Source organism: Panthera uncia (assembly GCF_023721935.1).
Source record: "Panthera uncia isolate 11264 chromosome A3 unlocalized genomic scaffold, Puncia_PCG_1.0 HiC_scaffold_12, whole genome shotgun sequence".
Lineage (NCBI taxonomy): Eukaryota > Metazoa > Chordata > Mammalia > Carnivora > Felidae > Panthera > Panthera uncia.
The window spans coordinates 19607784-19632728 of record NW_026057579.1 but is presented as its reverse complement, the minus strand read 5'-3'; the positions used below and the strand labels follow the sequence as shown (position 1 = coordinate 19632728).

The following is a 24945-nucleotide window of genomic DNA, read 5'->3' as shown; positions in this document are numbered from 1 at the left end:
ATACTATCTTGTTTGTTTGTTTTTAAAATTTTTTTTCTTTCTTTCTTTTTTTTTCTTTTTTTATTATTATTTTTTTTAACGTTTATTTATTTTTGAGACAGAGAGAGAGACAGAGCATGAATGGGGGAGGGGCAGAGAGAGAGGGAGACACAGAATCGGAAGCAGGATCCAGGCTCTGGGCTATCAGCCCAGAGCCCGACGCGGGGCTCAAACTCACGGACGTGAGATCGTGACCTGAGCTGAAGTTGGACGCTTAACCGACTGAGCCACCCAGGCGCCCCAATACTATCTTGTTTTAATTTGAATTTCTCTGATTACGAGTGAATTTAAACAACTCTTCATACATTCTTACACTCCTGTGAATCGTCATTTCCCTCCTTTGTTTATTTTCAATTTGTGTATGTAAGAGGTGATTTTTATCTAAATTTTTTGAAAAGTTTAGTAACTTAAAGAACGGTTATGAGGCACCTGGGTGGCTCAGTTGGTTAAGTGTCCAACTTTGGCTTGGGTCATGATCTCGCAGTTCGTGAGTTCAAGCCCCGCGTCGGGCTCTGTGCTGACGGTTCAGAGCCTGGAGCCTGCTTTGGATACTGTCTCTCTCTCTCTCTCTCTCTCTCTCTCTCTCTGACCCTCCCTGCTCACACTCTGTCTCTCTGTTTCTCTCTCAATAAAAAATAATTAATTAATTAATTAATTAAAAACAAAAGAATGGTTACAAGGCAAGGTTGATCTGGAAGGTAGTTTCTTCTCAATCAGGTACCAAATCACCTCAGTCTTAGGGAGTATCCCAATTGGCCCTTATTTCTATAACCTGTTAGTGGTAGCCTGATCTGGGCGTTTCCACAGGGCCACGTCCTTAACTCAAATAATGCTCAATTATGGGTGCCACATTCCACTGGAGGGACATATGCAAACCAAAATGGTAGTACTGATAGTTATCTGAGAGTCATCTTATATGAAGAGAGTTAGCTTGGAGCAGCTTAGAGGAAAATACCAATGTTATCTTCAAATAGTTGAAGAGCTGTCATCTGAATGTGAGGGAAAGTTCCCTCTGTGTTGCTCCGGAGCACAGAGTTAGGACAAATAGGTGATGTTACAGGGAAGCACACTTAGACTCAGTGTGTGGAACACTTTTCCGTCGGAAATACCAAGCACTGGGGGCACCTGGGTGGCTCAGTCTGTTGAGCATCCAACTTCAGCTCAGGTCATGATCTCACGGTTTGTGAGTTGGAGCCCCGCATCAGGCTCACTGCTATCAGTGCAGAGCCCGCTTCAGAGCCTCTGTCCCCTTCTCTATCCGCCCTTCCCCTGCTCATACTGTCTCAAAATAAATTATGAAATACCAAGCGCTGTAATCAGTCCTATTGGCATCAGCAAGCTAACTGGTGGTGCTCAACGACTGGACAGACCACTGGTTGGCTAGGGCATTTCTGCATGGAGCAGGGAATTAGTTGAGATGCCTTCCAAGATTTCCTCTAATGCAGATGTGATTCAATTAAATTTACATGTATTGAGCCCCTGGTACATGTAAGACTCTGGGTTAGGTATTACAGGAGACACAGCAGCAGTTCCTTAGATGGTTTACATCTTACCAGGGGAGGAGAATCGACGTTTAAGGGACTGCTAGCCCCACTGCCAGGGTCTTTACATGGATTATTTTAATCTTCACAATCACTTGATTTGGTAGCTCCTGGTAACCTTACTTTCCAGATGAAACTGAAGTTCAGTTTGATTAGTAATTGCTTAAAATGACCCAGCTAGGCGCCTGGGTGGCTCAGTCGGTTGAGCGTCCGACTTCGGCTCAGGTCATGATCTCACAGTTCGTGGGTTCGAGCCCCGCATCAGGCTCTGTGAGGACAGCTCAGAGCCCGGAGCCTGCTTCCGATTCTGTGTCTCCCTCTCTCTCTGCCCCTCCCCCACTCACACTCTGTCTCTCTCTCCTTCAAAAATAAATAAACATTAAAAAAAAAATTAAAAAAAAAATGACCCAGCTAAGTGAGATGGACCAGGGCTTCAAGATCAGATCACTGTGACTCCATCACGTCATGCCATGAGTCTATAAATTTGTAAGTCACAAGTGTAGCTTCAAATTTCTTGGCTTGGAAAAGGGTTAAAGCATTCGCCTCCCCTGGTTCTGCCTCTGGAAAGTGACTTTTTCCTCTCTCTGTTCTCTTCTTACTTTTGGTGCTTCTGTGATTTTTCCAACCGTCTCATGCAGGTCAAGTTGCCATACCTTATGCTCTCCCCTCTTCTCTCTCTCTCAATTTACCTAAAGCCTTCTTTGCTCTTCAGCGCTCTGACTTTTGCTGCTGTAAAAATTCCAGTTCCTGTGATGGCTCATGTGTGCCTTGTAGCCCATTTTGCATTGATGCACCCAGGAGTTTACTCTGTATATCTTCATGTTAAAAGAGAACTACTATGTTTGTGTTTTGCTGCTATCATTTTTTAAGTAGTGCGAATTGAGCAGTTATTACTTTAATGCCTAGTTGAATGGCCAATTATTAGAAAATAATTATCCTTTGCCTTGGATGATTCTTTTTTCTTTAAGACATGAACAAATGGTTAATTTACATATTTACATTTTTATATGTAAATATACAACCTGTAGATTGGTGAGGGTTCCTACTGGATCCATAATCACTTTTATTTATTTTTATATTTCTATTTTTAAAAAATGTTTATTTATTTGGGCGCCTGGGTGGCTCAGTTGTGAAGCATCTTGACTTCAGCTCAGGTCATGATCTCATGGTTTGTGAGTTTGAGTCGCACATCGGGTGAGCTAGAGCCCTGCTTTGGGTGAGCACCAGCCCCGCTTCAGGTGAACAGGAGCCCTGCTTCTCTCCCTTTCTCCCTCTCTCTTCCCCTCTTGGGATTCTCTCTCTCTTTCTCTGCCCCTCGCTCACTTGCGCACGCTCTATCAAAAAGAAATATTTATTGGGGCGCCTGAGTAGCACAGTCGGTTAAGCGTCCGACTTTGGCTCAGGTCATGAACTCGAAGTTTGTGGGTTTGAGCCCCACGTCGGGCTCTGTGCTGACAGCTCAAAGCCTGGACCTACTTTGGATTCTGTGTCTCCCTCTCTCTCTGCCCCTCCCCGGCTTGCACTCTGTCTGTCTCTCTCAAAAATAAATAAACGTTAAAAAAGGTAAAGTAAAATGTTTAAGAGAGAGAGCACATGCACGTGAGTTGGAGAGAGTCAGAGAGAGAGGGAGACCAAGAATTCCAAGCAGGCTCCTTGCTGTCAGCACAGAGCCCAACGTGGGGCTCAAACTCAGGAACTCTGAGGTCATGACCTGAGCCGAAATCGAGAGTCAGATCTTTAACTGACTGAGCCACCCAGGCGCCCTCTCTTCTGAGTTTTCAGTTTTTTTTTTTTCTGACACTGAGAATTTCTCCAAATTAGTATTGTTTTCTAGGGAAAAAAGCGACCTGGTGACTTTCATTTTATTTTCTCTTCAATAAACATGTTTTGACTTTCTGATATGTTGAAGACTCTTTGCAAAGTCATGAATATAATAGTCACAAGCTCTTAAGGAGACTCCAATTGGATAAAATATGTACACAAATATCTTTATAAATGTGGAAAATGTGTAAGAAGTGTCTAAATAAAGAGCTACGGGAAGAATATTTACATGGTTATTCATCAAAATACTAATAGGGGTTATCTCTGGGGGTAGATTTTTTTTAAGTGTGCTCTGTGTCCAACATGGAGCTCAAATTCGCAGCCCCAAGATCAAGAGTCACGTGCTCTCTGAGTCAGCCAGGTAATCCTGGGAATAGAATTTTTTTTTTTTAAATTTTTTTTTAATGTTTATTTATTTTTGAGACAGAGAGAGACAGAGCATGAACAGGGGAGGGGCAGAGAGAGAGGGAGACACAGAATCTGAAACAGGATCCAGGCTCCGAGCTGCCAGCACAGAGCCCGACGCGGGGCTCGAACTCACAGACCGTGAGATCATGACCCGAGCCAAAGTCGGACGCTTAACCGACCAAGCCACCCAGGCGCCCCGGGAGTAGAATTTTTAATAATTAAATATTTTTGTTTTGTTTATCTGCAGGTTCTAAGTTTCTAAAGATAAATATGTATTACAAAAGAGAAACAAATTCCTTCCAGCAAGAGTGTTGCTGAAGACAGGCCACGGCGAGGATATTTAAGCTGAAGGCTGAAGGGATAGAGGTGGGGGGAGGGGGGGATGCATTTCACATGGAGAGAACCACGTGAAACTAAGCATGAAGTCAAGAAGATGCATAGTAATTGCAGAAAAAAACGACTAGTTCAGTTTGTCTGGAGACTAATGTGAGGAAGCTGGGATAGGAGATAAAGCTCATTGGCTAGGGCTTGCCATTAAGTGCCAGCTGAGTAGTCCGGCATTTCAGAACTGAGGTATCCCCGGAGAAGCTTAGGACAAACACATCCAATGGGATGGGAAGGCTCATGGGGCAATCATTCTCTAACAAGAGGTAGGACTAAGTCAAGATATGTAGGCAGAGCAGAATATTGGCAGGTGATGGAGAGAAGAATGGTTGCAGCCTCTCAGCAATCAGGGATGTCTAACAAAGCCCTTCCTCATGGAAATCTCTGCTGAAGGCTGGGAGAGTGAACGCAGGAGGTAGGCACTAGCAAATAGGCAAAATCCCTGAGATTGGAGTGGTAGCTTTTATGGCCAGGTGACGACATAGCAGTGGGACTGCCATTCACGGGAATAACTCCATTTTTAAGGATAGAGAGAGCAAGGGGCAGAGAAATCAGAGGAAGAAATCAGGTACAGAGGATGGAAGATACATGCAGGAAGAGGAATAATGATGATCCTGAGGCATAATAATGATCTTCTGAGGCAGGAATTTTTTTAAAGTTTGTTTGTTTGTGTCTGTCTGTGATCTCTACCCCTAACATGGGGCTCGAACTCAAGACTCAAAGATCAAGAATCACATGCTCTTTGGACCCAGCCAGCTAGGCGTCCCAAGGTAGAATGTTCCTTTTTTTTTTTTTTAATTTAAATGTTTGTTTATTTCTGAGAGAGAGAGAGAGAGGGAGCACAAGTGGGGGGGGGGGGGCGGGCACCAACGTAGGAATTTCCTATAAGCTTTAAAGGCAGGTCCTAAAAGTTGAAGCAGAGGACTGGAAACATGACTTTGGTCAGCTGCGTGTTCTCTAGAAAGATATAGAAATAATACCTTAACTAATAATATGAGCATATAAATATATCTATTTTCTTTCTTGGCTTTGCAAATATTTGGGCAAGATTTACAGAGAAAAAATTTTAAGGGCATAAATCCTAAGCTAGTACTAACTAAATTGGCATTTTCTTTCACTAAGTTTTAGGATTTATCAAATATTACTTCATAACACTATGTTTTCCTTTTAGGCCTACATAGACCCCATTTTATTCTTTTTTTCCCCCTAAAGTCAGAGGCCTTTCGTGCCTTGATCATTCCAGCCATCTTCCGTGGCAACGTAGCTTGATGCTTAGGTCTTACTTCAGCAAAACTATTAATTAACTTTGGGGAAGCTGAACATTGAGAACTGGCTGAGCCTCCCAATTCCCACCTCCATACAATGTGATGTCCTGTAGAGGTCTTCTTCCCTGTCCCCTTGCATATAGTGCTGGCTCTGCCACTAATATGTGACCTCTGGCAAGTCTCTAACCTCTCTAAGCCTTAGACTTATTTGTAAATTACACACAGGAGTTGAATTATGATGTAAAAGATATGAAAGCTCTAAAATTCTATGATCCAGACCCAATAATAAATACAATTTGTTAATAAGTGCAGTTCACTCCTAAGGTTTCAGAATATGGAGCCCATGGAGAAAAAGCTCCACGTGCTGTAACTGCTCCAAACACCCGGGATAGGGGTGCCTGGGTGACTCAGACAGTTAAGCATCTAGCTTTTGATTTTGGCTCAGGTTGTGATTTCATGGTTTGTGGGTTCAAGCCCCGTGTCAGACTCTCCGCTGACTGAGGAGCCTGCTTGGGATTCTCTCTTTCCCTCTCTCTGCCCCTCTCCCACTTGCGTGCTCCAGCTCTCCCTCAAACCAAATAAACAGTAAAAAAAGAAAGAGCTAGGATAAAACGTGAAGTTTCTAAATTTATTTTTCAATTTTTAAAAAAAATTTTTCAAGTTTATTTGGAGGGGGGCAGAGATACAGAGAGAAGAAGAGCGAGAATTCCAAGCAGGCTCTGTGCTGTCAGCACAAGGCTGATGCGGGGGTGGATCCCATGACCCAGAGATCAAGACCTGAGCAGAGATCAAGAGTTGGATGCTCAACCGACTGAGCCACACAGGCGCCCCAATTTATTTTTTATATGTAACTGCCCTTATTCCCAAATTTTATGTCATGGAATTAATTGGGCTTTCTACATTTAGAAATAATAACATTTAAGAAATGCTTTACAACACTGGGGCTTGAGTTAAACTTATATGAAAGGGAGAATCACGCTAACACTCCGGAGTGCTCAATGTAATGCCTCTTAATGGACGACAAACCTGTGAAGCACTGATCATAGCTCATTTTGTGATTTGCATAGCCAGCCTATATTAGAATTGTTGGCATTATCATAAGACATTCCCAACTATAGAAAGAATGATCCATAGAGGATAAGGTTTAAGTGACAAGAGCAATCACAGAAACAAACTGAAGAGCGAGATGTATCAGAGAAGACGAGCATTTTCAGTAGTGAAGCTTCAGGGGTGGTTGGGAAGGAAAAATGCAAGCCAAGTCTTTAAAAAATGGGAGGTTGAAATACGATTACCCTAACGGCCTCGAAGAACAATTTTAATTACCTATTAAACGCACAAACGTTTTGGGGGTGGTGGCGGATGTAAAAATGTAGTTTTTACTTCTCTCTCAAACCCTGTTTCCAGATGCCTCAGGGTTTTCTCTTGTAGGAGTTTGAACTAGCCCACCAGGTTCAACTACCCTACCACCACATCCTGGGTGTGCTTGGCAGCGATGAAGCACATTGAGAATGGCAGGGCAGGGGCGTGACTCTTTAAACGACAGAAAGGAAAAAGAGGAACAGGAAAGGATAAAAACTAATAGGGAAGAAAGGGTGTAAGGCACAGGAAAAGGAAGGGCAAGGAAGAGGCAGCGTCGGGTTGGGGTTGGCTTCACTGTCCTTCAATTCTGGACACCGGTGGTTAGCTTTTGGCCGCAGGGACCAGCCCTGCTGCCTCCGTATGGCGCTGCTGGGCTCTCGGGCATTCCAAAAGGACGGCAAGGCCTGGAGCGGGTCCTGGGCGTAGAGCACAGCACCGAAGCTTCGACTTCTCCCTGCACCCAGGTGTTCTTCAGTCCTTCTCCCCTCGCCCTGGAAGGCGGATTACATCATTCCAACCTGAGCAGCCCGGCCAGTTTTTCCATTTCAGACTCCTGTTCTCTGGAACGTCAACTTTTGCTCCTGAAGTAAACCAGGATGTAGCTCTAATGCTTCTCCTGTTACCATTAGCCACCAGGGAGGGCACTCCAGGATGCGTCTCATCTTAGCAAAGAGCCTATTAATGACCCAGGGCGCCACTTTTTCTGGCGTTTACGAACTACAGCTACACAGGAACTCACGGCCATCAAGGGCTGTTGCTGCGCCAAGCCCCTCAGCTCGACACACGCGACACACACAACCGGGGGCATCCTCAGCGCGGCCGGGGAGGCGGCCCCGAGAGGAAAGAGGGTGTCAAGAGGCTACTCCAGCGTGCAGCGCCTGCGCAGTCACCAGGCAGCGCCTCCCCGCGGGGCGTACTCTTAACGCGGCGCACCCTATCAGGCGGCCGCAGGGAGCGCGCCCGCGGCCTCGCCCTCTCTCGCCCCTCCCTTCTCTCTTCTCCGTCCGGCCTCAGACAGAGGCTCGGAGAGCCGGCGCACCACTCCCCGCCCCCGCGTGCCCCTACACGCTCCGGCGCGCGTGCGCAGAGGCGATCCGCAGGGCTAGGGCGCGAGGGAAGGGCGGGCGTACGTCCTTGCGTGCGTCTCAGGCAGCGCGCACGCCGGCGTGAGAGGGCACGGGGAAAAGGTGGCTCTGGCCGGGGCGGCTCGGCTTCCTGTGGCTATGTAGCTGAGCTCGTCGGCTCGGGGTCCTCCACTGCCACCGCCGCGTCCTGGCGCGGAGTTTCTGCTTGGGAGGGAGACTGTCCTCACGTCCGCCGCACTCCCTCGACGGCAGAGCTTGCTTGCTCGCCCGTGGGAGCGTCCCGGCCGAGCAGCCCTGAGGGGGGAGGGGAGGCCATTTTGTCCCGACCGACTCCCCGGAACCGGGCGGAGCGGCTGGGAGAGGCTGCGGAGCCGCGGTCGCCGCCCTCGGAGGCACCGGACGCCGCCACCGTCGGGGGGCTTCCTCGACGAGGCCGTTCGCAGGTCGCCCGCGCCCTCTCGAGCCCTCGTTTTTCCCACGCTTCCCTGGTCCTCCGGCCTGAGAACGCCCGAGCGAGGAGTTGGCTGTAGTGAGAGGGACCGATCCCTTGGGGCCGCCGGCGGCGAGAGCCTGAGCCGCTCCTCCCAATGGCGAAGAAGACGTACGACCTGCTTTTCAAGCTGCTCCTGATCGGAGACTCGGGAGTGGGGAAGACCTGCGTCCTTTTTCGTTTTTCGGATGATGCCTTCAATACCACCTTTATTTCCACCATAGGTAAGACCTGTGGGAAGATGGTGTACGGTCTGAGTAGCTGCAGACCGTTTCTGTTACTCCAGACATCTTGCTTCCCGTAATAAACGCCTTTGTTTCAGTGATTCCGATTCCAAGCGACAGACCTAAGTTACTGTTTGAATCGACATCGAGCTTACTGGGGCGGGGTCTTCTGCTTTCCATCCGGTCTTTTGCTTTCAAGTCTCCTACTCTGTTCGGTGCCTCTGATGCAAAATATGCAGCATTAACCACGTTCCAGAATGCTGTTTCTTTAAGCGACTGCACTGGCTTTTTCCATATTTGTGTGGCGTTACTAGATGCACGATACTTGTAAGGGATTTATTTTAGTGGTTGGGATTGAAGCCGTAGGTCATTTGGTAAAGGCCTGAATTTATACTTCAGGGCAAAGAGAAGATTCTGTATGGTCATAACTTAGAGTAAACTTGAGGGTTTGTGTGAGGAATAATTAAAGCAAATTAGAGGGGAAAAGTGAGTTCCCCCGCGTTGACTAATCCATTGATGTGTCAAACAATCGGAGGCTCTTAGTGCTTGGGGTGGGACTCAATGGCATGTTTGCCTCACAGTGCTTTTCCAGACATCAACAGAAACAGTAATCTAAGGGAGATGATCAGTTTCTGTCCTCAAACCCGAAAGAATGAAGTTCTCCCTTCTGTTAGACTTTACGCTAGAATTTCCGGGAAAACGTTTGGCCCGTCCTAGCCGTAGAACTTCTAATTTACTTTCACCTTATGTTTCAGAATTACTTAGTGTGGAAGTAAGAACTAAAGGTTGACCTTTTTAGTTGGTTTCTGGTTTTGGAAAAAAAAAAAAAAAAGGGAAGACTCTGGGAAAATTCCTTTGGATTCTGGTTAGAAAATTTAGTGGCATTAAGACGACTTGTGTTAAATGAATTGTATGCGAAAAATGCCCCCCCCCCCCCCCCCCCCCCGCAGTAAATATCTTAAAGGATACATGGTTGCCTCTGTCATTTGGAACCCAGCACTCAGCATTGGGGCAGTGCAGTGAAACCCAGTTATACATGTAACTAGTTTTATATTTGAGAGATTTTAAAAAGCAACTGCAGCCTTCTCTGAACTCTGGGAATTGCAAAATTAAGCTGATTTCAATTTACAGCATTATTGGAATGGTTGATTTGGATTTATGACAAAATTTTTGTTAGCTACTTAATTCATATGAAATTATACTGAAATTAAGTTGGGCAAATGATAATTTTAAATAGATTTTTAATTTTACTCTTCGTTTTTTCGGGATGGGTGGGAGACATTGCAATCATTATTGGATGTGTATCATACTATTCTCTTGACCTGTCATAAATTCCCTGAAATTTAGAACTTGTTTTCTGCTTGTGGATTAGCACTTCCTACCACTAAGTTTGCTTTTAATATGCCACCACTTTTAGCTGTAACTGGGTGGGTCACATGGTTAGACAGTTCAGCAAATATTTATTGAGCACCTGATGCTAGGCACGGTTTTAGGTACTATAAGTGGTGAACAGGGTAGACCCCTTGAGCAGTCACAACAGAGCGTGGGAAGTGCTACAAAGGGATGAACATAGGGAGGAGAGGGGACCAGCCTAAATCATGGGGGAATCTGAGTAGGCTTGCATGGAGATGGTATCTGAAATGAAGCCTGAAGGACATAGGAATTGGACCAGTGGAATAGGATAGGGCCTAGAAATTCTGGAAAAGGGAGCATAGTGTAAACCTTTAGCAAGATCAAGATCAACTTTAACCTGCCATTGAGAAGGGTGGAATGAGAGTAGGAAGCAATGCATTAAGCCCCATCTATTCTAGTCTTTACGTAATGGGTACGTACACACAACTAGAACCCAATCCTATAAGATAATGACTCAGTCTTGTGTAGTCTGTCTTTTTTTTTTCTTTTTTTTTAAGTTTTATGTATTTATTTAGTAATCTCTGTACCCAACGTGGGGCTCAAACTCACAACTTCGAGATCAAGAGTTGCATGCTCTTCCAACTTTCAGCTAGGCACCCCTTGTGTAGTCCTTTTTTTAGGGGAAATGTGTGGTGGTTTTGGTTAGAGCCTGCTTGGTTGGAATCCTACTTCCACAGGCTGTGGGACTTTGGCAAGTTATTTAACCTCTTTGTGCTTCAATTTCTTCATTATTTTATTATTATTTTTTAAGCTTATTTATTTATTTTTGAGAGAGAGCACTCGAGCAGTGGAGGGGCAGAGAGAGAAAATCCCAAGTGGGCTCCACACTCGCAGTGCAGGGTTTGATGTGGGGCTTGATTTCCTGAATTGTGAGATCATGACTTGAGCTGAAATCAAGAGTTGGATGCTTAAGCAACTGAGCCACCAAGGTGCCTCTCAATTTCTTCTTTAAATAGAATCTACTACATAGGGTAGTTGTGAGGATTTTATGGGTCAGTGAGAGTAAATCGTCTAGCATGGTGCCAGGCATACTGTAGGAGCAGAGTGCTTATTAGCTAGATACAGACTATATGTACCTTTGGCTGTTGAAGGATAGCAGAACAAGTTACTTTATGGATTGAATGCCCTGAGCATATGGTCACTCAAATATTTGTTAGTCTCTGCTAAACAATTTCACATCAGACTCTGAAAGTTTCATATTTTGATATAAAAATATTTGATATGTTTGGTATTTTGATATAGGAGATAGGCTGAAGAGTGTGAACTGAGAAGTGAATAAGTATGAAATTCTAAGTATAGCTCCAACAGATATTGCATGTATCACTCTGTGTGCAGGTTTAGAAGTCTATTAAACCAGTGCTGTTTAAAACAAATAGAATCTGAGCCACATATTTTTTGATATTGAAAAAAGTAAAAAAAGGTTTTTTTTACATTAAAAAAGTAAAAGAAGAATTTAATAATGTTTTAACTCCTTTTCCCCCAAATGGTATCATCTTATTATGTAGTCAATATTTAAAAATTGTTGAAATATTTTCTATTGTTTTTCTTCAGTGTGTATGTTATTTACTGAAACTAATTTCACTTTGGGTTTGGCACGTTTCAAGTGCTCGATAGTCACCTGTGGCTAGTGGCTACCATATTGGACAGTGTATGTCTGAACAGTCTGAACTAGCTAGTTGGCTAGAAGTGACTTTGTATGCTATTTTTTTACTTTTTAAAAAATGTTATCAGTTGACTACGGTTATCTCTTTAGTTTTGTTTTTTAAAAAATCTAGAGCATTCGCTAATTATGAATGATAGTGAAATTTGAGTTGTTACTTGATTGTTAAAACCTCTTGAGGTTTGAGTAAGTAGTTACCTTGCTAAGTGAGTATTCAGAAATAAATAGAAGTAGGTATTCACAAGGACCAAACTGCCGATAGAAGGCAGACCCTCATTATTCAGATGGAATCATTTTAGTTGTTTGTTGGTCATTGATTCTTAGAAGAAAGAATTTTTATGGGCTTATTATGCCCATAGTGCTCACAAAGACTACAGTATTTAAATTTTTCTGTGTACTTTCAATTCCCACACATTTATAGCAGAAATTATGATATTTATGGTCACATTTATTGCAGAGTTGCAAAAACAAATTACTGTTATGTCCCACACTCACCATTCTCAAAGTGAATCCAAGGGCACTAGAATATAAGCTGCATGAGGGCAGAGGTTTTTTGTTGTTGTTGTTTTTTGTTTGTTTTTTGTGGATAGAGGCTAAGCACTTAGAAGAGTCTCTCTTGAGGCGCCTGGGTGGCTCAGTCAGTTAAGTGTCCGACTTCAGCTCAGGTCATGATCTCACACTCCATGAGTTCAAGCCCCGAGTCAGGCTCTGTGCTGACAGCTCAGAGCCTGGAGCCTGCTTCACATTCTGTGTCTCCCTCTCTCTCTCTGCCGCTCCCCTGCTCACGTTCTGTGTCTCAAAAATATATGTGCTGCCGAAGTGAGCGCTTTGTGTCTCAAAAATAAATAAAAACATTAAAAAAAATTAAAAAAAAAGTTTCTCTTAATGGGTGTGAGATAAATAATGAATGAAGACAGGCAGACAAGTAATACAGTCAGGACCCTTTAATATAGAATAGGGGCCAGTTTTATTTTAATATTTTCCTTCCTGTCTACTTTCTGAACATTGTATATGTGAAGTATATTGCAATCAGATTTTGCTTAAGAATAATAGCTGTTTGGCTAGTAGAATAATTTTAGGGTAAAACTGGTTTGAGAAATATTTGCTAAAGAGAGCTATTCAGGGGTCCATTTGGTTATAGCCCTCTTGGCAGTATGACGTCAGGAAAACATTACTCTTTAATGGTAGTTACACGGACTTGTCCTAAGGCAGAATTTTTTAGTGGGCTGTATTACTGAATGTGCTATTTTTTGGTATTAATTCCTCATTCCATGCCTTGGTGTATTATTACCTTTTCCATAGGGAATATCTTTTGTTGGGAAATGGATTGTCTGGGCTCCATGCAAGAAGTTAAATTGGTAAAGGCTCTTGCCTCTGGGAGAGGTATAATGAATGCATCCTTTTTGCTAAGCTTTATTAGAGTAGGATGGTTCCACTAACCTGCATTTAAGAATTGGTTGATTTAATTGAACTGAGCCCATTTATATGGGGAGGCTGCTTTTTAGAGAAATGAGCAAAACCCCTGTCATATTAAACATGCCTGGACTTTGCTGTGATTCTCAGTCAGCAGCTCATGCTATAGGAATGCCAGGGTGCCTAAGGAATCTTTCATTTTAATACCTAGTTTTAGGATTGATTAAAAACTATCCAGACATTTTTCCAAAGAAGATCTACAGATGGCCAGTAAGCACATGAAAAGTTGTTCAGCATCACTAATAATTAGGGAAATGCAATTCAAAACCACTATGAGATGTTACTGCAACCCATTAGGATGACTGGCTTATCAAAAATGAACTTTGTCAGGGGCTCCTGGGTGGCTCAGTTGGTTAAGCATATGACTCTTGATATCCGCTCAGGTAGTGATCTTTCAGTTGTGAGATTGATGTCTGCATTGGGCTCCGTGCTGAGTGTGGAGCCTGCTTGGGAGTCTCCTTCTCCCTCTCTGCTCCTCCCCTGCTCACATACATACTCTGTCTCTCAAAATAAATAAACATTTTTTAAAAAAATGAACTTTGTCATACAGTTACCTGTTCAAGTTCTTTCAGTACTTTTGGGTTTAGACCCAGAAGTAGAATTTCTGGATCATGTGGTAATTCTATTTTTAAGTTTTTGGGAAACCACCCTATTGTTTTTCACAGCGGCTGTACTCTTTTGTATTCTTACTGTCACTGCACCAGGGTTCCAATTTCTCCACATCCTCACCATACTTACTATCTATTTAGCAGCATTATTCACAATAGCCAAATGGTAGAAACAACCCAAATGTCCACATGAATGGATACACAAAATGTAGTAGTATATGCATAGAGTGGAATATTACTCAGCCTTAAAAAGGAATGAAATTCTCGCATATACAACAACATGGATACCTTAAAAACACTGTGCTAAGGGAAACAAGGCAGACCGAAAAAAGGACAGATACTGTGTGAAATCATTTATATGAGGTACCTAGGATAGGCAAATTCATAGAGAAAGTAGAATAGTGGTTATCAGGGCCCGGAGACTGGGTAACGGGGAGTTATTGCTTAATGTGTACAGAATTTCATTTATTGCTTAATGGGTACAGAGTTTGACTTTGGGAAGATGAAAAAGTTGTGGAGAGGGTAGTGGTGATGATTGTATAATAATTAGAATATCATGTAATGCCACTGAACTGTATGCTTAAAAATGGTTAAATGCACAAAAAGACAAATATTCACTATATGCTTGCACTTACATGAGGTATCTAAAGTCAAATTCATAGAAACAGAAAGTAGAATGGTGAGAGGTAGAATGATAGTCCCTCAGGGACTGGGAGAAGGGGGAAATAGGGAGTTGTTTAATGGGTATAGAGTTTCAGTTTTGTAAGGTGAAAAAGTTCTGGAGATCTGTTGCACAACAAAGTGAATATACTTAACATTACTGTACCATACACTTAAAACTTGTTAAGATAGGTAAATATTTTTTTTAACTTTTATTTATTTATTTTGATGGAGTGGGGGCAGAGGTGGGGGTAGACACTCCCAACAGGCTCCACTCTGTCAGTGCAGAGCCCAGCATGGGGCTGGAACTCCCCAACCATGGGGCTCGACCTGAGCTGAAACTAAAAGTCGGACGCTTAACCGACTTGAGCCACCCCGGCGACTCATGATGGTAAATCTTATATGAATTTTTACCACAGTTTTTAAAAACTGGTAAATTTTATGTTATGTGTATTTTACTAAGAATCCAAAAAACAAAAGCTACCCAACACTTGACCTAGTTCTCTGTAAGAGCATTTAATCACAGGCAGCTCCTCGGTGTTCCATGTGATAGTTACTGTTAACCAGTGGTCTTTGAGTCAAGAGGATCCTATATGGTACTTTCCCACACTGTAGTATCATTGGTCTGTCTTTTTGTTGTGTGTACCTACGTGGAGCTCCTCGGGATGTTAGAAAAAAAAATATCAATGCAGGAAAAGAATCCTGCAATTAATTTTAAGTCAAGAAACAGACTGGTGAAGTGAAGTAAGTTCCAAAAGATTTTATGGGTAATTAGTGAAAGCTTTTTTACTAGAATCCAGATCTAGTTCTATGGCCATATTTCTGATTATGAGAACTTCATGGTTTTGTTTGAAAAAAAAATTAATGATGGCTAATTCTCCCATTCATCAATTTCTATTTGAAAAATGAAGTTGCAGTGTTGTTTTTTGTTTTTGTTGTTGTTTTGGCAGGAGTGAAGAAGTAACAAGTATCAGCACCAAATATCAAGGAGTTTTGTTCGTGTTACTTGTCCTTTGCAAACCTAGAGCTTAACAGAGTAGAGCTAAGCTGATGTTAAGGATAATTATTTTCACTTCCAGAATTACAGTGTATAAGAGTGTACAAATAAGTTAAAGGAATACCTGTATGCCTGTTCGGTTTGAAAAAGAGAAAGAGTGATAGAAATATTGGCAATCTCTTTCAACTTTTAACAGTACCAGTTTGCCCAGCCAGTGCTGTGGTAGGAACTGTAATTAACAGAACTGTTAGAGCTCGTTGAGTGTTGATTTACAAATTATAAACTTTTATTTAGCATAAAATATAAATTGCTAAAGATGTATTCTGTATAAATATGAAATATAAATTAGCTAAAGAGATATGCATGGGAAAAATGCTTATGGAGTCGGTTAGGTCAGAAAGGAAGAGTTTAAGGAAGCTACAGAGAATGTTAATAGAACATTTTCTGAATCTGTAAGACCAATAAAAGTCTTGTAAAGATCATAGATTTGCTTCCTTTAAATCGATGAGTATTGGGGGTTAATGGAATCCTGTTTTTTTTTTCTCTTGAAGATTTTATTTTTACGTAATTAGGTGAACTCTACATCCAACATAGAGCTTGAATTTAACAACCCCAAGACCAAGAGTCGCACGTCCTACCTACTGAAGCAGCCAAATGTCCTTGGAATAAGTTTTTAAAATTTGAATTATAAGATAAAGACTTTGAAAATAAATGGTTAGAATAAAATATTAGTGCAGAAAACTCACCTGAAGAGAAATCTGAAATGAGAAAAAATTTTCTTTGAAAACAGTACTGCATATTTTGGATTACAAGCAAAAGTGATTGCTTGATGTTTATCCTTCTTTCCAGAGATGAAATTTTTTTTTTTTTTTTTTTTTTTTTTTTTTTTTCTTTTGAGGAAAACAGCCATTGGTGGTGGAACACAGAGTTTCCAGTATGGCCCAGAAACAGAGCATCCAAGGTCGTAAATCATTAGAAAAAGGAAAAACAGTTTTGTGGAGACCCAAATAGTACAATGTATCAAAATCAGTATAGAAGGACAGTGTTGATTTGTTTCTTTCATATTAATAGCGATGTATATGCAGACGTGTTTTAATAGAAATTTTTATTAAGGCAATTGTGGATTCATATGCAGTTATAAAAAATAATACAGTGGGAATTCTTGTGCCTTCTACCCAGTTCTCTCAGTGGAAACATTTTTTGAAACTAGTGTAATATCACAACCAGGATATTAACATCTGGCACAGTACATCAGTCTTATTTTACATTTGCATACATACATACATTACATATTTATGTTTCTCAGGTTTTTTTTTTTTTTTTAGTGTTTATTTAGTTTTGAGAGAAAGAGAGCGTGAGTGGGAGAGGGGCAGAGAGAGAGAGAGAGAGAGGAAGACACAGAATTGGAAGCAGGCTCCGGGCTCTGAGCTGTCAGCGCAGAGCCTGACGCAGGGCTCGAACTCACAAGCAGCGAGATCACGACCTGAGCTGAAGTTGGATGCCCAAGCGACTGAGCCACCCAGGCATCCCTGTTTCTCAGTTTTACTTGTTTTGATTTGTATATGTTTTAAATTCTCCATAGTTTTATCACTTGTGTATGTTAATGTAGCCACTACCACAGTGAAGATACTGAACAGTTCCAAGAAGCAAAGATCCCTGGTGTTCTTTTAACTATACTCCTACCCCTGCCCCCATTTATCTACTCCAGAACTTTGTTTTTCATTTATAAAATTTTGTTGTTTCGTAAATGTTATATAAATAGAATTGTACAGGGTATACCTTTTGGGGTTGGCTTTTATTCACATAGCATAATTCTCTGGAGATTCACCCAAGTTGTTGTGTATATTGGTAGTTCTTTTTTATTGTGTAGTATTCCATGGTATGCATTCACCAGTTTGTTTAACCATTCACCTGTTGAGGAACATCACTGCTGATTCCACTTTTTGGCTGTTGTGAATAAAGCTGTTAGGAATATTTGTATATAGGTTTTTATATGATCATAAGTTTTCATTTCTCTGGGATAAATGCCCAATAGTATAATTACTGGGTCATATGGTAATTGCATGTTTGGTTTTATAAGAAACTACCAAACTGTTTCCAGAATGGCTTTACTATTTTACATTCCCACCAGCAGTGTGTGAGTGATCTAGTTTCTCTGCATCCTCACCAGCATTTGGTGGTGTTACTATTTTGTATTTTGCTATTCTGGTATCTGTATAGTGATATTCTCAGTGTGGCTTTAATTTGCATTTCCCTGCTGGCCAGAGGTGTTGAAAAATCTTTTTATGTCCTTATTTACCATCTATATATCTTCTGATGAAATGTCTGTTCATGTCAGTTGCCCATTTTCTTTGATTGTTTTTACTGTTGAGTTTTGAGAGTTCTTTGCACATTTTATTTATTTATTTATTTACTTACTTACAGTTTATTTTGAGAGAAAGTGGGAGTGGGGGAGGGGCAGAGAGCGAGGGGGAGAGAGAGAATCCCAAGCAGGCTCTATACTGTCAGTGCAGAGTCCAATAGATGTGGAACTTGAACTCACGAACCGTGAGATCATGACCTCAACTGAAGTCTGACGGTTACCTGAGTCACCCAGGCACTCCTCTTTATACATTTTAGATACTAGTCCTTTGTTGGATTTGTGGTTTGCAGGTATTTTCTCTTAGTCTGTATCTTGTCTCTTCTTCATTATGTAGACATTCATAGAGCAGTTTTAATTTTGATGAAGTCTAACTAATTTTTTTTTTAATTTTTTTTTCAACATTTATTTATTTTTGAGACAGAGAGAGACAGAGCATGAATGGGGGAGGGCCAGAGAGAGAGGGAGACACAGAATCCGAAACAGGCTCCAGGCTCTGAGCCGTCAGCACAGAGCCCGACGCGGGGCTCGAACTCATGGACCGTGAGATCATGACCTGAGCTGAAGTCGGCCGCTTAACCGACTGAGCTACCCAGGCGCCCCTAATTTTTTTTTTTTTTTTTTTTTTTAACGGATCATGCTTTTGGTGTCTAAGAACTCTGTTTAGTCCTAGATCCTGAAGATTTTCTTCCATGGTGTTTTTTAAATTTTACCGTTTTACATTTTACATGTGAGCCTGCAATCTATTTTGAGTTACTTTTTGTATATGGTGTGAGTTTTAGGTTGAAGTTAATCTTTTTTGGCTATGGAATGGATATCCAGTTGCTCCAGTACCATTTATTGAATGTACAGGCCTTTTGTTTTTTGTTTTTTTAAATCTCATGATCAGGTGGTGCAGATGTTCTGAAGGCTTCAGAGATTATGTATAAGAGTGAAAGTTGACTCAAGTGACTCTTTTATATAATAGCAACTTACACTCTGCTTTCTGAAAGATTTTCAAAATTTTTATCAGTGATAATATTTGAAATAAAATACTGGTATAAGATTTTTAGTAATAAAGAAATCTCTCGTCCTATCCCTGTCCATCCCCAGTCTTGCTCTTGAGAGGCATTGTCTAGCTCTTCTGTTACCTACCTCTATGTTTTTATTCGTTTTGTTTTGTTTTGTTTTTGAGAGAGAGAGAGCAAGCGCGTGTGCATGGGCCGGATAGAGGGGCAGAGGGAGAGAGAATCTTAAGCAGGCTCCATGCTCGGTGCAGAGCTGGACACAGGGCTTGATTCCACGACCCTGGGATTGTGACCTGAGCTGAAATCAAGAGTCAGGCGCTCAACCAACTGGACCACCCAGGCGCCCCACTATTTTTTTTATTTTCAATGTTTATTTTAGAGAGAGAGAGAGAGAGAGAGAGAGAGCGAGCACGAGTGGGGAAGGGGCAGGGAGAGAGGGAGACACAGAATCCAACGGAGGCTCTGAGCTGTTAGCACAGAGCCCAACATGGGGCTCAAACTTACAAGCCATGAGGTCATGACCTGAGCCAAAGAAGTCAGACGCTTAACTGACTGAGCCACCCAGGCGCTCCTTATTTTTATTTTTTTAAGTAAGCTCTGTGCCCATGGTGGGGTACAAACTCACAACCCCCAGTCACATACTCTGTTGACTGAGCCAGCCAGGTGCCCCTACATACCTCTGTTTTCAAATGATATGCCCATATATCTTTTGAGTCATTAATTAATTTTCCGTTTAAAATTTTTTAATGTTTATTTATTTTTGAAAGATACCAAGCACGTGAGAATAGGGGTGGGGCAGAGAGAGGGGGACAGAGTATCCAAAGCAGGCTCTGCGCTGACAGCAGCGAGCCGGATGTGGGACTTGATCTCACAAACTGAGATTATGACTGGAGCCAGAGTCGGATACTTACCGACTTAGCCGCCAGGGCGTCCCATTTTTATATTTTTAAAGTTTATTTTTTCGAAGTGAGAGAAAGTGCGCGCACACGCAAGTGGGGAGGGGCAGAAAGGGGGGTGCAGAGAGAGAATCCCAAGCAGGCTCTGCATTGCGGTGAGTACAGAGCCTGATGCTGGGCTTTAAACTCATGAACCACACAACGACTGAGCCGAAGTCAGACGCTTAACTGACTGAGCCACCCACGTGTCCCATTAATTTAATATTAGATGGGAATTTTAACGTTTTATAATCTCATCTTATTCTTTCTCCTTTTTGTCAAATTGGTTTCTGGTGGTTCCATGCTCATGTAAATATTCCCTGTTAAGCCAAATAATTTATTATGATTCTCTCTTTCCTCTGAAGTTAAAATTCTCTTTATTTGATTAATTTCATTTTACCCATTGTCAAGTTTTCCTACATCCTCCAACAACCTCTCAGAATGATTATCTATACAGTCATACTGTCAGAGAGATAATTTTTTTTCCTGGACACACCTCTTCTAGATCTTTTCTCCTTCCTGCTTCAGTAATAGATTGGTTAGTAACTAAGCCTGTTGTACTGCTGTTGCCTTGGGGCTTCCCTTAACTGCCTCTTCTTTGTGACACTGTTTTTTGGTTTACTGCCTTGGATCCTTTCCTCTTCTAAGTAGCTTCTTGAAAAAAGGTTGTATGGCAAAGGAAATTTTTTGAGACTTTCCATTTTGACAACATCTTAATTCTTTTTAATTCAATTGAAGGTCTGATAGGGATAGAATTCTAAGTTGAAAATAATTGTTCCTTAGGGTTTTGAAAATATTAGTCTATTTTCTAGCTTCTGATGTTGCTAACAAATCCGGTACAATTCTGATTCTTTTTTTTTTTTCCCCCTAAGAGAAAGAGCGCACAAGTAGGGGAGAGGGGCAGAGGGAGAGAGAATTTTAAGCAGGCTCCCCACTCAGCCTCATGTGGGGCTCAATCCCACCACCTTGGGATCATGACCTGAGCTGAAGTCAAGAGTTGGATGCTCACCTGACTGAGCCACCCAGGCACGCCCTCATTCTGATTCTTTATCCATTATTTGTGATCTAGTTTGTCTCTAGAAGTTTTTAGATTTAAAAGTTTTTTTAGGGGTGCCTGGATGGCTCAGTTGGTTAAGCATCCAACTTCGGCTCAGTTCATGATCTCACGGCTCGTAGGTTTGAGCCCTGCTTCCGGCTCTTTGCTGACAGCTCAGAGCCTGGAGCCTGCTTCAGATTCTGTGTCTCCCTCTCTCTCTGCCTCTCCCCACTGTGTTTGTTCTCTCTCTCTCAAAAATAAATAAAAATGTAAAAAATTTTAAGTTTTTTTGATGACTGGTAACAGATTCCAGAATGATGTATCTTAGTGGGTGGGGTCTTTTTTTTTTTTTTTTATGAACCCATTTTTCTAAATACTTGGTCTTTATGTTTTTTTCTTGCATTTTTACCCCCTATAATTTTCTTCCCTTTATTTTTTTTTTTGTTATTTTATTTTATTTTTTTTTAGTTTATTTATTTATTTTGAGAGCGAGCAAGCAGGGGAGGGTCAGAGAGTGATGGGGAAAGAGTGTCCCACACAGGCTCCATACTGTCAGCACAGAGCCAGGCATGGGACTTTAACTCATGACCTGAGCTGAAATTTAGAGTCAGCTGCTCAACTGACTTGAGTCACCCAAGTGCCCCCTTTATTTTGTTTTTAATTGGTTTTTGGACTTTTTATTGTGTAATTTCCTATTTTCCAGCTTTGTTAATTGGTTTTCTTTTCTTTTTTTTTTTTTTTATTTTTTTTTTTTTTTAACGTTTATTCATTTTTGACACAGAGAGAGACAGAGCATGAATGGGGGAAGGTCAGAGAGAGAGAGGGAGACAGAGAATCTGAAACAGCCTCCAGGCTCTGAGCTGTCAGCACAGAGCCTGACGCGGGGCTCGAACTCATGGACCACGAGATCATGACCTGAGCCGAAGTCAGACGCCCAACCGACTGAGCCACCCAGGCGCCCCTAATTGGTTTTATTTTCTGGAAGATTTCCTCAACTTTATCTTTTAACTTTTCTATTGAAGGTTTTAGTTCAGCTGTCATATTTTAAAATTTGTAGTAGTTTTTTCTTGTTTTTTTTTTTAAAGTGTACTCTTTTCATGAATTATTTTTTTCTTGGGAGATAGCTTGTTTGACATTTCTATTTCTTGCCTGTTTTTTCCTTCAAGTTTTCTGTGCTCTCCCCACATTTGTTTTATTTTGTATTTTAGAGGCCTTTCTCAAATGGTGATTTCAGGGTGTATGTTCATAATTAAGAATGGGTCATTATTTTTTTTTTTTTAATGTTTATTTTTGAGACAAAGAGAGACAGAGCATGAACGGGGGAGGGTCAGAGAGAGAGGGAGACACAGAATCCGAAGCAGGCTCCAGGCTCTGAGCTGTCAGCACAGAGCCCGACGCGGGGCTCGAACTCACGGACCGGACCGTGAGATCATGACCTGAGCTGAAGTCGGACGCTTAACCGACGGAGCCACCCAGGCGCCCCAAGAATGGGTCATTAAAAAGATGTTTGCAAGCTCTGTAAGCATGGGTGGGGCTTTTTAACCTCCCTGTTTTTGTCTCTCCATACTCCATTGAGCCTCTTGTTCTTGAATTCAAAGTGTATCGGTTTTATATTTTCTGGAGAATAAACCTTTAGACTCCTGCTTAGTCTTGTGGAGTGGTAAAATCTGGCTATTTGAGATGGAGGCTAGATCTTGGGGTGTCCTTATGTAAACCTTTAATCAGTTTCTGCCTGGTACCTGATACCTCCTATTAAACCTTTCTCAGGGTTCTGAGACATGAAGTGGCTTGCTTCTCATTGGTGTCTTTAGTGGACCCTGAGGTCATAAGATTTTTTGTCTTCATCTATTATGGTTAGTTACAATGTCTATTCATTTATTTTTATTTAAAATTTTTTTTGTTAACATTTGTTCATTTTTGAGAGATGGAGAGATACAGAGCGTGAGTGGGGAAGGGGCAGAGAGAGAGGGAGACACAGAAGCTGAAGCAGGCTGCAGGCTCTGAGCTGTCATCATAGAGACCAGTGCAGGGTTTGAACCCACAGGCCACAAGATCATGACCTGAGCAGAAGTTGGGCGCCCAACCGACTGAGCCACCCAGGTGCCCCAAGGTGTTTTTATATGTAGGAACCACAACTTAACAGGACTTTTTTTTTTTTTTTTTTTTTTTTAAGTACAGAACATTTTAAACTTTCTTCTTTAGCTCCCAGTACATATTTTCTTGAGCTGATTTCAACTTTTTTCTAGATGATGCTACGTAGCAGGCATTGTTATTTAGGTTACTGATGAAGAGGCCATATATATATATATGTGTGTGTGTGTGTGTGTGTGTATGTATATATATATATGTATATATATACATACACGTATATATATATATACACACACACACACAGACACACACGTATATATATATATGCACACACATACATGTATATATATCACAACCTAGGGCAAAGGGTAAGAGCATATATATATATATATATACGTGTATGTGTGTGTGTGTATATATATATATGTATATATGTATATACATACGTGTATATATATATACATATGTATATATATATATACACACACACACACATGTATATATATAAATGCTCTTACCCTTTGCCCTAGGTTGTGATCTTCTCATTTAATAATGATTTCCAACTGCAATAGTGATCTAGTTAACCACAGTTTGCTTTTTCAACATTTTCTTCAGTCTTGGGGAACATCTCCATCCTTGACATTTTATCTACCCTTGGAATACTTTAGCACCATAAAAACGTTTCTGCTGAAGGGACTCTTTCTTCAAACAGTTTTTTTCCTGATCTCTTAATGAGTTTTAGTAAATTCTTGAGTTTAAAACTGCTCAGTGGAGTAATAATTTTTTTAGGGAACTGTTTTCTCAAATATAGCTTTTCATTTAGAATTTATTGATTGATGGGAATGAGTGGCTGCAAGGAAAGAATTGGAAGTCTTAAATGATAATCTTATAGAAAGCCTTATAGCTAACAATTTCAAGAGTAAATACATTTTTTGTAAATTTGTCCTTGATTCTTTTACTTGTAAAACACATCTTTCTGAAAGCAACGGTGTTGTGTGCTTACTTGGTGTTGCATATCATACGTTGTTTTGTGGATTTTGACATGCACCGTGGAATAGTATTACAGCTTGTCGCATCTTTCTTGCTATTTGTCAGTTAAGTTTTCTCACATAACTGCCATGAATCTGCTTCAGTGGATGATTTGCTTTTAGGTAGTATTTGGCCTTCCTTTACCATTATAAAATTTCGACAGTGTGTGGTGGGTTGATTTTCTTTAAAGGTGATAATAATGATCCATTTTTAAAAATGTGCAGTGACTGTGAAGAAAGTGGTTCCAAAGTGTCTTTCTTAGCAGCAGCAGCACCAGCATCACCAGAAAACCTGGTGGAAATGCAAGTTCTCACGTTCTAACTCTTTTTTTTCTTTTTTTCTCTTTCTCTTTCTTTTTTCTTCCCTTATTTTACCTTATTTTATTTTATTTTAATTTATTTTTAGTTTATTTTGAGAGAGAGAGAAAGAGTAGGGGATGGGCAGAGAGAAAGAGAAGGAGAGAGAGAATCCCAAGCAATCTCCACACTATCAGTGCAGAGCCCAATGTGGGGCTTGATCTCACAGTGAGATCATGACCTGACATGAGCTGAAACCAGGAATTGGATGCTTAACTGACTGAGCCACCCAGGCACCCCACCCCCCCACCTCTGATTTTTTTTTTTTTTTTTTTTTTTAAGAGATGGCACAAGTGAGTGAGAGGCAGAGAGAGAGAGAGAAAGAAAGAAAGAATCAGGGCTCGTGTTCACCTGAGGTGGGACTTAAACTCACGAACTGTGAGATCATGACCTGAGCCAAAGTCAGATGCTTAACTGACTGAGCCACCCAGACACCCCTCTTTTGACTCCTTTGGAGGATGGTTGGCAGTGGAGGTGTCCAGAGTCCAGTTCAGGATTGTATATTGAATTTAGTTGTCCTGTCTCTATAAATTTTCCTTAATTGAGAACAAAACAGATCATGACATTGACATTTTCAAATGAGTATAAGTATTTTGTTAATAGAACGTCCCACATTTTGGATTTGCTTCCTCATGATTAGATTCAAGTTAAACATTTTGGCAAACATACTAACTAGGTGATTTGTCTTTGTGCGTCACATCAGGA

General features: G+C 41.4%; 1 protein-coding gene across 1 annotated transcript in view; it reads left to right on the top strand.

Moving 5' to 3' along the window:
- Positions 1–8223: 8223 nt before the first annotated feature.
- Positions 8224–24945, top strand: part of RAB10 (RAB10, member RAS oncogene family) — a 78971-nt gene continuing 62249 nt past the window's right edge. Inside the window, exon 1 of the mRNA XM_049651945.1 lies at positions 8224–8616. Coding sequence (XP_049507902.1) covers positions 8490–8616 — 127 coding nt within the window. The 5' untranslated portion in view covers positions 8224–8489. The remainder of the gene's footprint in view (positions 8617–24945) is intronic.